Below are 13,954 nucleotides of genomic sequence, written 5' to 3'. Positions count from 1 at the left end.
CACTATAAAGTGCCTGGCAAATTTAGCAGGAACATGATAAAAGTTTCTCACTGGTAAATGGCTGCCTCTTCAAGCAAAACTTGAGAGATGTCTAAATTTAAGGCTGTAAATCAATCAACTCAATATCTTTACAATATCGTTTCACATAAAAGTGGCTGGTAAATTTAACATGATTATGATAACATATTTTTAACTGGCTTAAAAACTGGCTGATAAATCAAAACACTTAACGTTGTGAGCTGAGCCAGGCTAAGAGGAAATTTATTGAACCAGCCATACCACAGTGCTGGAATTTGAGAACGTGGCCGTGGTGGAAGCATCGCGTGCATGCAAATCGTTGGCGGGATGCGCAGATTGAACGCCAATTAGGATGAATGTTTGGCTTTTGGCGCACGCCGCTCTGCATTCAAACAGGCCGCAAGACCAGACTGCATGACGCCGCGTGCCGAGAGTGAGAGAGAGCGAGAGAGGGAGAGAGAGACAGCTGCTCAAGAACTGGCTGCCTGTCTTTGCGGGCCTTCAGTTAATTGCTAAAAACTGTTCACACGTTCCGCAAATGCGACTTTTGCATACAACACCTTCGAAAGGCGAACCCGAACCTGAGCCTGAAACTGGACCCTGCAAGGAGCTGGTCACACTGACTCGCCACTTGCCACTTGCCAGCGTGGCCACGTACTCATCATCTTTCGGTCGCTGCAGGAAATCAATATCCAGGCGCAAATTCGAACCTGGAATATTTCGAGCCAGCGACTTCCGCTGCATCCCTTACCGAAATCGACGCATTTCTTTTTCGAAAGTTTTGCTGTCGCAGTTTTTGCTTCTTTGGGAAATTAAGCATGTACGGTATGTCGGAGACCCAGTTATGCAAATCCAAACGAACAAAAATCCAAACTCATAAATATCGACAATTCTACGAATTGTCTTCTTTTTTTTTTTATTATTATTATTTTGGTCGCCAAGTCGGAGTCCAGTCAGGGTCTCAGGTGTGCGCTTTAAATGCACAACGTCAACTACCAAAATTGTAGGCCCAACTGGGTAAACACCGCGTACTACCCAGTACCGAGTGTTATCCACGTCTCTTAATATGATAGGCACGTAAGTCCCCAGCGAACCGAACTGTTAGCTCGTTAAAGCCGCGACTCGAGTTATTTGTTTATTTGTCTCTCCGTCCGTTTGTCTGTCCGTCTGTCGGGCTTATAATTTCCATTCGACTTTCAGCGAATCAATCAAAGCAACACACAGACACCGGGAAGGTCTTCGGGTCTCTCGTAACTGCACATTCTGATCCCAAAGATAAAGCTGTCAATGACAGCTGCATAAATCAAGTGCGCATCGTATCTTAAAGGTTTACAAATTAAAAATCGCACGGATTTTTCATTAAACAGGAGAGAAAATCAATACGCCTAGTGCGCGCACGGAGGGAGGCCAACGAGAACAAGCAAGTAAGAATGCTCTAGTCGGGCATGCTCAACTTGCAGTTACCCTAAGACCAGTGTCGATTTGCCGTTTTCAACTTTCTAGCTTCATTCTATACACAAAAACACACGTTGTGCCTGTTGTGTTGCTTCTTCCCTTAGTCTCGCACTTTGGGAAGTGTGTTCCCAAATAACTTGGGTATTTACTGATCCGATCTTAACGAAACTTCCAGGAAATAATTATGGCATGCAAATATGTCTAGATACCAAGGCCCGAAAGTTAATCTCCAAAATATTCTTTTTATATATTTAAGACATCAAAAAATTTGATCTGTATGGGCATTGGGAGATGCCTTCTTCTGCCTGTTACATACACCTAAACAAAGTCATTCTACCCTTTCTTACCCATTTTCAATGGGTATAAAAATACCTTACTCACGAAAAATTGTAATCCTGATGCGGTAGCAGCTCTTGAGCTTTCCCACTTGCCACTTGCCACTTGCCGCATGCACATCACGTGCCACGAGACGCTGGCAAAGTTCCCAGCAAATATCCCATCGAGAAGTTTTGTGTACTTTTTAGCACATATTTCGAGTTTGTCTACGCGTCGCTACTTCACAGCCGATATGCCAGAATGCCATATGCATTATATAGTATCTATATAAGTATGTATAGTATATATATATATATATGAACGAGCATATAAACTGGCGAGCTGTATGTGTGGCTTATGGCTTATATATGGCAGCTATGCAGGGACTTAGCTGCATATAAAGAATTTGGCTCGTTTTACACAGACACTCCAGCATAAGCATAGCTTAAAGTATGAGCTACATTTAAGGTAAATCATCAGCAAATGTTGCTGAATGCAAATCTAGGTACGGTTAGCGTATGCAGAACCCAAGATCTGGGGTTCGATTCCGTACAGAGGTCCTTTGCCTCACTGCTCTAAATAGTTCCTAATGCAAGATATTAAAGTTGAACTAAAAGCTCCAATATGAAGCCTTTATCTAGACTCTCTAATGCTACTCTAATTGCTGTTGGATAAATCCAAACTCAAGGCGCTGTTATTTGTTCCTATACCTCGTGAACTAGATACATAGAGTATATACCTAACTACTCTGCAGAGGAGGAGTCTTTTATACTCTAACAGCAACGCGTTGAAGAAGCTATTATATACATATGTATATCATATGTATAGCTGGGCCCAGTATATATATCATATAAATATGTCATATAGCACTTGTCTCTCTTTCTATAGTTGACTAATTAGATCCCAGGGTAATACAACAAATACCTGCTCAGATGCTTCAATCACTTAATCACTTCGATAGGCACCGGGAACTGCCTTGCAGCACCTTCGAAAAGTCTTCTTTACAGTCCAGCAGCTGAAGTAGATATTATTTTGATTACAATGAAAAGGTCAGCAACGATTCGTATGCTGGGGGCAAGGCCTCATTTTGTGCTCTGAGGCGCAGCGGCAGCACGCTCCAACTACACATTTGCCATGTTTAGAATTAAGACTTAAACAGCGCCGAACTGAGTCGAGCCGCACAAGTAACCCAACAATATGGCAAACCGAACCAAAACCCAAGCCAAAACACAGGCCAAATGCACAAGTCGAGGCGAGTTGCTGCTGCCGCTGCTGGCCGAGGCTCGCCTCAGGCCGAGTCATGTTACTCACGTTCCAAACGAGCTTTTGTCAACTTGTCTAAATGATTTTTGCACACTGTAAACAAGCCAAAAGACAGTGGGACAACAGTGGGACAGACGACGACGACGACGACGACGTTCAGTATTGACGTTGACCCTGCACGACTGCGATTCAGAAGTTTTAGCTCGTAAGCTGTGTGTGTGTGTGTGTCGCTGTGTGTGTTTGTTGTGTGTGTGTGTGTGTGCCAAGGATTCTGGACCTCAGGCCCAAGTCGTGTGCGATTGCCGTGCCAAGTAGCCCAGCTGCTGATTCAGAGGCACAGTCCGCAGTCCCGGTCAGAGAGAGACTCGTCGTTCCCCGTGGGAGTCTTTTGTTATTGTTGCTGATCTTCGATTTTTCGTCTTCGATATTGTCGTGTAATCACGAATTTATTTTATTGAAAATCACTTGACAGGTGGCGCCTTATTTAACTAAGTTGTCAGCAGATTGGCCAGACCTGAGAGCTGGACTCGAGCTCGACTCTGGCTCTTTGTATTGTTTGTGCATGTAAATGGCTTTGGGTTGGGTAGAAGAAGATCTATGGAAATAATTTGAAGAGGCAGCTTATGGTTGAACTTATAGCTATGCAAAGGATTTATTGATGGAGGAGTTTTATTAAAGTAAATGGCAAATGAAGATGGCAAAGGTTAAAGTTCTTGGGGGAGAGTTAAGCCAAAACCAAAAGAGAAAGATGCGGCTACACATTATATAAAATATTTTATTTATAATTGATAATATTTGGGCTTAGATTTAGATGGCATCTTATTCGCCCTGATTCCATTAGCAAATGCTTAGTTATGAAAATGAATTGAGAAATATCCTTAAAAATATTTATTATTTATTAGCTGCCTTGAGGTCCGATGTCAAGCTAATAAAATATTCAAAAACTGAAAGATTGCTAAAAATCAACATTTAATAACCTTATATGATATATATTTTTATACATTTATATGTTATTCAATATTGGAACTGAATGTAAATCAAGTATACTTAAAACTAATTCTCAAGGCATTCCGTTTGGAAAATAGCTTCAAACAGAATATGAAATTAGTCCGAAATACTTCATTAACAAGGAGAATATCTCTCTTCACGATATTGGCCATATACATTTCACAATTACAAAATTTTGCAATATTCCTGACATGTGTGTTCCTTGCGATAATTCATATCAAGGATATGCACAGTATTTTCTCTTGATAAGTATCCCAATTGTTCATTCACTAGTAATTGTTTCTTGTTGGTTAACAATACAATCAAATTTAGAAATTACATGTCAAAGATATGATTTATATGACAGTCGTTTTGAACCAGCGCTTTCTCCACAATGCAGACAGCAGGAAATGCAGATGTATTGAAATAAGAACAAATTAAGAGACATTAAAGACGTAGCACATAGAACTGCTTTGGCCAAGCTAAGTAGCTAGGATTATGCCACACTTAATCCTGTAAGCCAGTCTCGTTTAGGGAGCACATAAACATTTCAACATTTCAGACGGGCCAAAACGGCGAGGGGCAAAGCTGCTGCACATAATAATTTTATTAAGATATTGAACAATCGAACGTAGCTGCCATTAAATATCAATGCAATTCGCACTCCAACTAAACTAAAACAACAACAAGAAGAAGGAGCAACAACAATAAAGGGGAACATTAAAAAAAAAAAACAAGAACCGCAATCGCACAAATGACTCCCCAGTAGGTTTTCTTATCGCCGAGAACACAACTCAATGTTGTTGTGCGGCGAGGCAGCCAAATCTCCAGAGGATGCCGACAGAGCAGCGACTACCTGGCCGAGAGAGAGAGGGAGAGAGAAAGAGAGCGAGAGAGAGGAAGAGGGAGAGCGTAGAGGAGCATATGTGGCAACGGTGAGAAGCTGCGAATGCGATTAAGCTGCGGCTGCTGCTGCTGCTGCTACCAGAGTTGTTGTTGCTGCTGTTGCTGTTGTTGTTGTTGCTGTTGTTTGTATGGCCATAAACATGTGGCAAGTGCGGTTTTTGTTGGTGCTTTGGGGCCGCTGTTGCCGCTGTCGGGAGAGTGTCTGCCGATTTGTGCAACACTTTGATGCCAAAACAAAAAATAAAAACAAAACGCAAAAACAATAAACAAAGCCAAAAAGGCAGCTGTGCATGTGTGTGTGTGTGTGTGTGTGTATGTGTGTGTGTGTGTGTGTGTGTGGATGCTGGATGCTGCTGCTGCTGCTGTCGCTGCTGCTGCTGCTGCTGCTGCGACTGCTGTCGCCGTCGCTGCCGCTGTCGACCTCGACGCAGCGGGGCCGGGCTGCGTTTTGGCTCTCCGAGGCAGTTGGCAGTTGGCTGCGCTCACTTGGGGGCTCTACAAAAACCTGCTCCACCACCATTTGCAGCTTGCAGCAACAACAATAGTTGCAGTCGCAGCTTCTGCTGGCAGCAGAGATGACGATAATGACGACGTTGCTCGAGCTGATGATGATGATGATGATGTGGATGTGGATGTGGATGTGGATGTGTGGCCGATGATGAGGCAGCGGCAGCCAACCAAGCGAACGTCCAAGCGACCATGTTTCCTGATGCGAGGCGATAGTTTATCGCCAATTTTCGTGCCGTGCAGAGGTGAACGCGGACCAAAAACGTGCGAAAGTCCAACGGAGCCCCGAGCCGAACTTCGAACCGAGCTGTCGCGAATATTCGCAGCGAATCCTACGCTTTGCCGATTTGAATCCTCGAGCCTGGCCGTCGTCGGTGCGCGAAGACGTTGTCATTTGTTTTGCTGCGATTTACAGCCAATTCGTGTGCAAAGTGTGTGTGTGTAAGTGTGTTGATTTTGGCGAATTCGCCGTCGCCGTCGCCGTTGCCGTCGCCGTCGCCGTCGCTGTTGTTCGTCCTTGCCGTCGCCGCGGCCATGCGCGTTAACGGTAAATAATGGCCGCCATCTTGGCGTGGCCGCAGTGTGCGACATCAAATCAAAGATAAATAAAACCCCATATATATAGATAGAATATATATATATATATATAGAAAGCTATTTATATATATACACAAATATATATATATATAAATATACATATATAGTTCTGTGTGTGTGTGTGTGCGTGTGCGTTTGGAGCATCATGGAGCACCATGGCAGCGGATTTGTGGCCTCACCCTGGGCGGCGGTGCTGGGCCATCACTCGATGGCCTCCGATGCGGGCTTTGCGGCTGCAGCGGCTGCGGCGCATGTCCAGAATGTGGCTGCCGCACATCATCAGCATCCGATGCACGGCCATCCGCATCCGCATCCGCATCCGCATCATCATCATCATCCGCATTCGCATACGCATCCGCATTCGCATCACCATCACGCGCATTCGGCGCATCATCATCTGGCTGCGGCGGCGGGCGGCGGCATGCCAATGGATTTGCATGTGCCCCAGGGATTTCCCTACTACAGGTAAATAACGAGCCTGAATGGCCCCCTCTATATATACATATAGAAAGATACATTCACACAGATACATCTGTGTGTGTGTGTGTGTGAGTTTGTCGCCTGTCTTTTGTTTTGTGGGCGTTGCCATATTCAAATTATCCTGCCAATGGCGCCGTACCGCAGCAAACCTGCATTGCACATGGAAAACGATGCCACTTAATGCCAAATATATGGCAATTTCCACCCATGTCTCACCCGTGCGAGTGAGATGACAGACAAATGAGCGCAAATTGAGCATAGATTGGCATATAATTGATGGTACATAAATTATGCCAGCACATAATACCCATAAGAGTTTTCCCATTAGACACCAAATTAGCCGAGCACAATTGAAATTGAGTTTCGGCCAACCAAATGTGAAAATCAAATTCTATTTATATCTCTCAATATTCTCAATGGGGTTTTTCACATAGACTCTATATTTGTTTCGCTTGCAATCAGTTTAACTAGTAAAATGTATAAATATGTATATTTAACTAGCAAATATGTGTGTACATATGTGAATATTATGTGTATAGATTTAATACATTTTCAATTAAATTCTTATTAAATTGAAACTTTCCTGCCAAGCAAATATGTATGCATAGACATACATGTAAATTATATTTGACAACTTTTAAAAATAATTGAAGACTTTAGTTAAATTCAATTGCATATATACACAGTTTCCAAGAGTACGTGGTATAATGAAGCTGTCAACTCAATAATAAATAAATCTCTACTATTACTCAATGTTATTACGTATACGTAGCACGAAAAGAGCTCAAACATCACGATTAGCTGAGTTGATCAGGCCAAGTCCGTCTTTCTATTCGCCTCCAGAACTATTATTGGGCCCTAATAAAATATAGGAAAAAGATAGATCTTTAATGTTCCTTTAAAACGATAAATATGGATCATCAGCTTTAGTTTTACGAACATTAGCATATGATGGCAAAAGTCAAAGAGACGAAACGTTCCTTTTTTCTTTTATATATACTTAGAGATATTCACCTGAAGATATATACTTGGAGATATATATAGGGGGATATATATAAACAATGTGAGGTATATAAGCACTTGGGAAAGCCAACTTAAAGCTCCCTAGTTTTCATGCAAATCCGACAGTTCCTTCAGAAGTTATTGAAGAATGATTCTTGCGCTATGTGGAGCGAAGGTTACGAAACTCCAATGTTGTCAGCGTGCAGGGTACAACACAGTCCATCACAATTGGCGCTCTTGCAGTATATTAAATCGATCAATTTTCCACTTTGTAAATCATTTTAATTAACTGCCGTTCGTTCGCCCAGCCAAGGCAGTCAGACAGTCAGTCGTGACTATCAACTTATTTCACCCACAAATGATAATCGATTGGCTTTCCTTCAATAGCCGCTCACAAAACGGGCAGCCACCCAATTTGTTCAATTTGCAAGCGGCGATCAGCATGAAATGAGTGCACAGCCTGCCAGATTTTCATTTAAGAAATATATACAAAAAATAAATTACCAAAAATAATTTCGAGGAGCTGGAGGTAAAGGAGGAGGCGGCTGCCGTTACAGAGGTGCCAACATCGATGAAACTCATAATTAAACTAATTGAATTTACGTGACAATAACACTTTCCCAACGGGAAGGCGATCGGGTGAGCGATTGTCACGATATGGTTGACCAGCTGGAGGATGGGGAGGAATCGAGAGACTGACTCTTCAGCTCTGGCCGGTGCATAAAGTTCAAGCTCTCGTAATGCATGGTTATTTTCAATATCGAAATATGAAATCGGCATCAAAGAACATTTTGCCGCAGCCAAAGAGAGAGCGAGAGAGAGGGAGAGAGGGAGCAGAGAGAGAGAGAGGGGGAGCAGAGGGCATTGCGATTCTCGGCAAGACATTCCCACAACAATATGGCGATGGCAATGTAATTCATGAACTGTGATTGGTGGCGCGTCCATTAACTGAGGGTCCCGAACCGAAACGAAACCAAAGATGGGAGCAGCCAGACGCAGCAGACGGGCGGCTCGAAGACGCGAACGTGGCTCAGCTACCAGTCGCTGCTCCAGAGCACAGACCAGAGACCCGCGTCCGGAGACCCAAGTTGCAGCGGACAGCGGTCGCTCTCAGGCCTCGAAAGCACAATCAGCGTCTATCAGCATTTTTCAATTATATCGAAATAGCGTTATCCGTGGCTGGATCGCGTCAGAACGCATAATTACTATAATCACCTGAGTTATTACCTTGGCGAATATTGGCGAAGACATACGAAAACGGCAAACTCATATTAAAAGCAACAAGCTCGATGAGAGAGAGAGCGAGAGAGAGAGAGAGAGCGACAGAGCGAGTGCGAGGAGAGGAAGGGAGAGAGAGAAGAGCTTCGGCGCTTTACTTGAGAGAAACAGAAATCTAAACTGTGATTGTTGTGGCTCCCCCCGTTCCACCCTCTACCCACCTGTGCAACTTGCCCCATGCTGCGGCTCAATTTCATTTTGGTCTTCTTTTCCCATTATTTTCATTTGGCATTTTGTTTATTCCTCGTATTTTTTCCTCCGCTCAATTCGTTAAAGCTGCACATTAAAAATTACACTCAGCGAAATGCAGGGCAGCAAAAAAGCGTTCTTTACATTATATATATATATATATATATATATGTATATATATGTGTGTGTGTTCTAACTGGAAAATTGCCGCAACGTTTGTTTTTCATTAAAGCCGAAAGCTGGCCGCCGCACGAACGGCATTTTCATTCCGCCAAAGCGATCGCCCCGGCTCAACACAATTTTCCACGGCTTTGCCCCCAAAAATGCTGGTCAGTTGCGGTCTTTGCGGTTTCCAGGTCGTACCAACACCACCCCCTTCCCTCACACCCCTTCTCTCACACCATCTATGGTCCAAGGGGGCACAACTGCAATGAAAAACCATCATTTCCACAATTTATATTTCGAACGTGATTGGCGGAGTGTGCACTCTTCTTCAGAGGCGGTGGGTATATGGAAGAGGGGTTGAGGGGAGAGAGGGACAGTGCAACGCAGCCATTAAGAAATTGCTGTAAAGCATAAAGAGCAAAATGAAACCGAACAGAAAACAACTCAACGCGAGAAAATGAAATAAAATGCTGCAGATTATGATTGCGATTATGTTGGAAGCTCGCCAAATGAGGTTTTCAGGCATCGAAGAGGTGGCTCAGGGGGGGGGGGGGGGGAGGGAGGCTGGGCGAAATACACACACACACACACACACATCCAAGGATGGGAATGAATATGGGAAGAGCTTTAGCTGTGCTGTGGCCATCAACCTTCTGGGGCTTGACCTTAGGCGCAGCGTAGCCAAACCCATTCTGTGTGTAAGGAATTAAAAATCCATTTGCAGAAATTATCTTTTGCTCCAAAAAGGATTGCGAAACGAAAGAAAAAATGTCGCTGGTTCAACTCTCAATTCTCTGTCTGTCTGTCGCATGTGATCTAACATTTTTGCCTGTCTTCTTAAATATATTCCTTGTAGAATTTTATTTCTTTTATTAGAAATATCTTAATTGGCAGCAAGTCATTAAAGATCTGGCTTTTTAAAATATAAGAGTCTTTTTAATATGTTTTATTTAAGAAAGATTGTGAGTGTGAATTTTGTTCAGGCCAATTTATATATTTTAGAAAGTTTAATCAAGAGGCAATGACAACGCGAGACAAACTGATCTCATGTTTGCTTTAATTATCCCTTACTAATTGGGGCTAATTTGTTTTCTTTAAAGGGAAGGTATGCCTCGCGAGACTTAAGCCCATCTTCAGACTGCAACTCAATTCGCAAGCTCATAATTCCCAGCTTATAATTCCCAAACAGTTGTAGCTTGTGTGCTTTTATTTGTCGCTTCCACCCCATTTTACTGCAACAGCCCTATCTTAGTTTCTCTCGCTTCTACTGATCGGTTGCCGTCTCGAAGGTGTTATGCGAGCCCCACCCCAAATGCATTACCGGCTACACTTGCACAGCTTCAGGTGCACGGCGAGTGGGGCACAGCCCGCGTCGCATTCAATTAAATTATGTAAATGAAGCCAGGACGAAGACGGACGCTGAAATTGAGTTTGCCGCCAAGACCAAAGTCAAAGTCAGCCGAAACCGAAAACTTAGACGTAGCCGGTGCTAACAACGAGACTGAGAACGAGACCAAGACTGAGACCGAGATGGAGACTGAGACTAAGACTGAGATGGAGACCGAGACCAAGAGCACTCCACCCACTCCGCCAGAGGCAGAGGCCGTGTTGCAGGTTGCCCGTCAAGTGGAGTAAATTACAGACCGTGTTGCACGTGTTGTTGTTGCTGTCGTTGTTTGTGTTGCATTTGCCGCAGCTGCCGTGGCGATTGGAGCTTGATGAGCTTGATGTTCACACAGCCGCCAGGCATAAAGCTATTACACGGGCACACACACACACACATACACTCACACACTGACAAACACACACACACACACACACACACACACATACGCACACACACTTGGCTGATGTCCTTGCTGCCGGCAAATTCAAAGTGAGCCAACAATTTCATCAACGCCAAGCGACGATGGCAACTTCAACAGTCGCGTCTGCTTTACAGGCAATCCCCCCCCCCCCCCCCCCCCGCCTCCCTTGGCAGCACCTACTGCCCCCCCCTTCGCCTGGAGCTGCAGCTGCTGCTCCCCTTCCGCCTTGTTGTTGTTGCTGTTGTTGTCTTCTGGTAGCGCGTAAAATTAATTGAAATTCATGCCATGTTACAATAACAATGATTAAACGGCACACACACATGTGCCAATGCCAGGGCTGGCCCTTGGCTTAAACACCAGCCCCCCCCCTCCCCCCGCTCCACCACCACTACTCCCTCATTCAACGCCAGCTGGGCAACAGTTGCAGTTTTTCTAACTGCAACAGCCCCAACGCACACACCCAAAGTGCAAAAGTACAAATCCCTGTTTGGAATACCAAATGCGGCGGCTGTGATTAGCGCTGATTCATAAATCGATTCAACGGACATTGAACACGAGCAACAGACAGACAGACAGAGAGAGAGAGAGCGAGAGAGAGAGAGAGCGAGAGAGAGAGAGAGAGAGAGAGAGAGACAGAGAGAGAGAGAACTTGCAGTTGTCTGCTTCATCCTGGCTGCTGCCCGCGATCAAATAATTGAGATAAATATTGAGAGAACCCAAAAACAAGCCGCAAGTTTTGAGCAAAAGTCTCAAGAACATCAACAAAACGAAAAGAAAACGAAATTTAAATGCTCTTATATTAAAATAATTTAAAGAGAATGAGAACAATAATGGGAAATAAAATTCTACGAGCCCAAGCCCATAAGGAAGTTATTCAAAAGGATGCATAAGGAGATTCTTGTCATGTAAAATCGATAGTTATCGATTTTTAAGCATAGCTCGAGGATTATAAGAGCTACAGAGAACAAATTTCGTATGTCAATTCGAGTATGTCATAATCTGATCACAATTCATTTTCGTTTCATCTTGAGAACATATTAAAGAACCTTTATAATAGATCATAGATTAATTTTATTCTAGAAATACGATAATTGTTAATCGGTTTTAATTTCAACTAGAAACCATACGAGAATTCTCGACGAGCTTAGTTTTGGGTTTTTCAAATCTTGTGACGAGTCACACAGCGAAAACATTAAAGCCCTGCAGCCAGGGTATATTGTGGGCTGAGCTTTACGCTTTTGCGCAAGACTTTGCCAGCTTATAAATATGTATGAGAAGTTTCGAAATTGTTGGAATCCCTGCCGACAAGCAGCACAAACAAAAAAAAACGACACAAGGTCGGTAAGAAGACAGGCGGCGATCGGTCGATGATCGTACGGGTCGATCAGTCGATCAGTCGAACAGTTCGTCAGTCAAGAGACTTGGACTTCAAAAACCCAAACGACAGCCAGTCGCAACGACGAGGGGGAGGGTGAGGGGGGAGTGTTGAGGCCAGGGTACGCCAGCAAGAGCAGAGGCAAAAGGCAATCATTGATCAGCGGAATTTAGAGCGAAAATTTGATATTAAGGCCAAGAAATCGAACGAACGAACCGACAAAAAAAAAAAAAACAACCAAAAAATTACTTTAAAGAGGAAGCAGCAAAATAATATATATGAGAGAAGAAGCAGAACGAAAAAAAAAGACAGCCAAAAAAAAAATTGTTAAAATAAAATTAAGCAGAAATAAACGCCCCGATATGAGCGCAGGCAGACTGTGACGAACCCTCAATTTATTGCAGTTCTTCGCTGTGATTCTCCCGTCTCTCTCTCGCTCTCGCACTCTCGTTCTCTCTATGCCCCCAACTATTCCCCAAACAGCGCGTCTTGCGCTTTAATATAAATAATTGTTCACAGCTACCGCAACTGGCAGCCGCAAAGTGGATCGGCGACATTACAACAGATCGCTAGCATCTCAACTCTTTTGGGCACAATCAATAATGATAGATCAGCCAGTTAGGCGTGAGAGGTGGGTGAGAGGAGCAGGGGGGTGCTGCTGCTAGAGGTGTGGAGGGGGGTGCCTGTCAACGGGGGCGCGCGTGCGATCAGTGTCCGACCGCAAATCGCTTTGGGCGCTTTGACAGCATCATTCAAAAATAAATACGAGCTGTTGATCTTTCTTTTTGACGAACACCACCAACGATTTACAGTGGGGCAAAAATGCAAAAAATATCATAAAAAAAATAAACTGCAAATTGCAGCAAAAAGTTTATGCTTTGTAGAGCTAAGACAGTTATAGCCTATTACAATTACACAATAATTTAATAATACGAATATTTAATCGAAATTCTTTCCATTTCAAAATATTAAGAATCTTACAATGGGACAAAACTGAAATATTTATGAATAAAATATTAAATGACAGCAATAAGAACTGATATTATAGAGCTAAAAATTATTATCCTATGGTTATTTATAACTATATACAGGGAATTTTAAATATATATATAACTGTTTGTCCTGAATGATTGATTGACTGACTGATTGATTGACTGGCTAACTGATTGACTGATTGAAACGGAAAATATGATGCTTATGACAACTGACAACTGGCTTAACTAACAGTTAAATCTAAAGTGTTTCTGCTATTCCAGAGCATTCTCTGGCGTTAGGGATGTCCTGATTTGTATTGAATTATTTCAAGCTCTAGGAGTCTCTAGCTAAATATAAGAGAGAAGCAATAACCCAGCATAGCTACTGATATGCACTTCGCTTTGTTTTGGGGTTCTATAAGCTTAACTGACGTATGGAAAATTCAAGAAGATAGAATGATTCTATTCTTTTTTACAAGAATGGTAGATAAAGACTAAAAGATATAGACTTATCATTATATGTTTATCAGTATATATTTGCCTTAACTTATCTTCTATCTTCAACATTTTATGCTGTTCTGAATACATTTTATTTTATTTATATTCTTTCATTGAATGTGTATGATACATGGAAT

At 43.0% G+C, this 13,954-nt stretch overlaps 1 protein-coding gene across 5 annotated transcripts in view; it reads left to right on the top strand.

The window, feature by feature from the left end:
• trh (PAS domain-containing protein trachealess) overlaps window positions 1-13,954 on the top strand; it is a 69,182-nt gene that overhangs the window by 30,126 nt on the left and 25,102 nt on the right. For 4 of the 5 annotated variants that reach the window (XM_070207960.1, XM_015175447.3, XM_070207961.1 and 1 more), the window contains exon 1: window positions 6,161-6,513. The exons of the other annotated variant lie outside the window; for it this stretch is intronic. In XM_070207960.1, the coding sequence (XP_070064061.1) occupies window positions 6,194-6,513 (320 nt within the window). In that variant the 5' untranslated portion in view covers window positions 6,161-6,193. Of the gene's footprint in view, window positions 1-6,160; window positions 6,514-13,954 lie in introns of those variants that run through there. 5 annotated transcript variants of the gene reach the window in all.

Source organism: Drosophila virilis, chromosome 3, assembly GCF_030788295.1.
Source record: "Drosophila virilis strain 15010-1051.87 chromosome 3, Dvir_AGI_RSII-ME, whole genome shotgun sequence".
Lineage (NCBI taxonomy): Eukaryota > Metazoa > Arthropoda > Insecta > Diptera > Drosophilidae > Drosophila > Drosophila virilis.
This window is presented reverse-complemented; position numbering and strand designations above follow the sequence as displayed.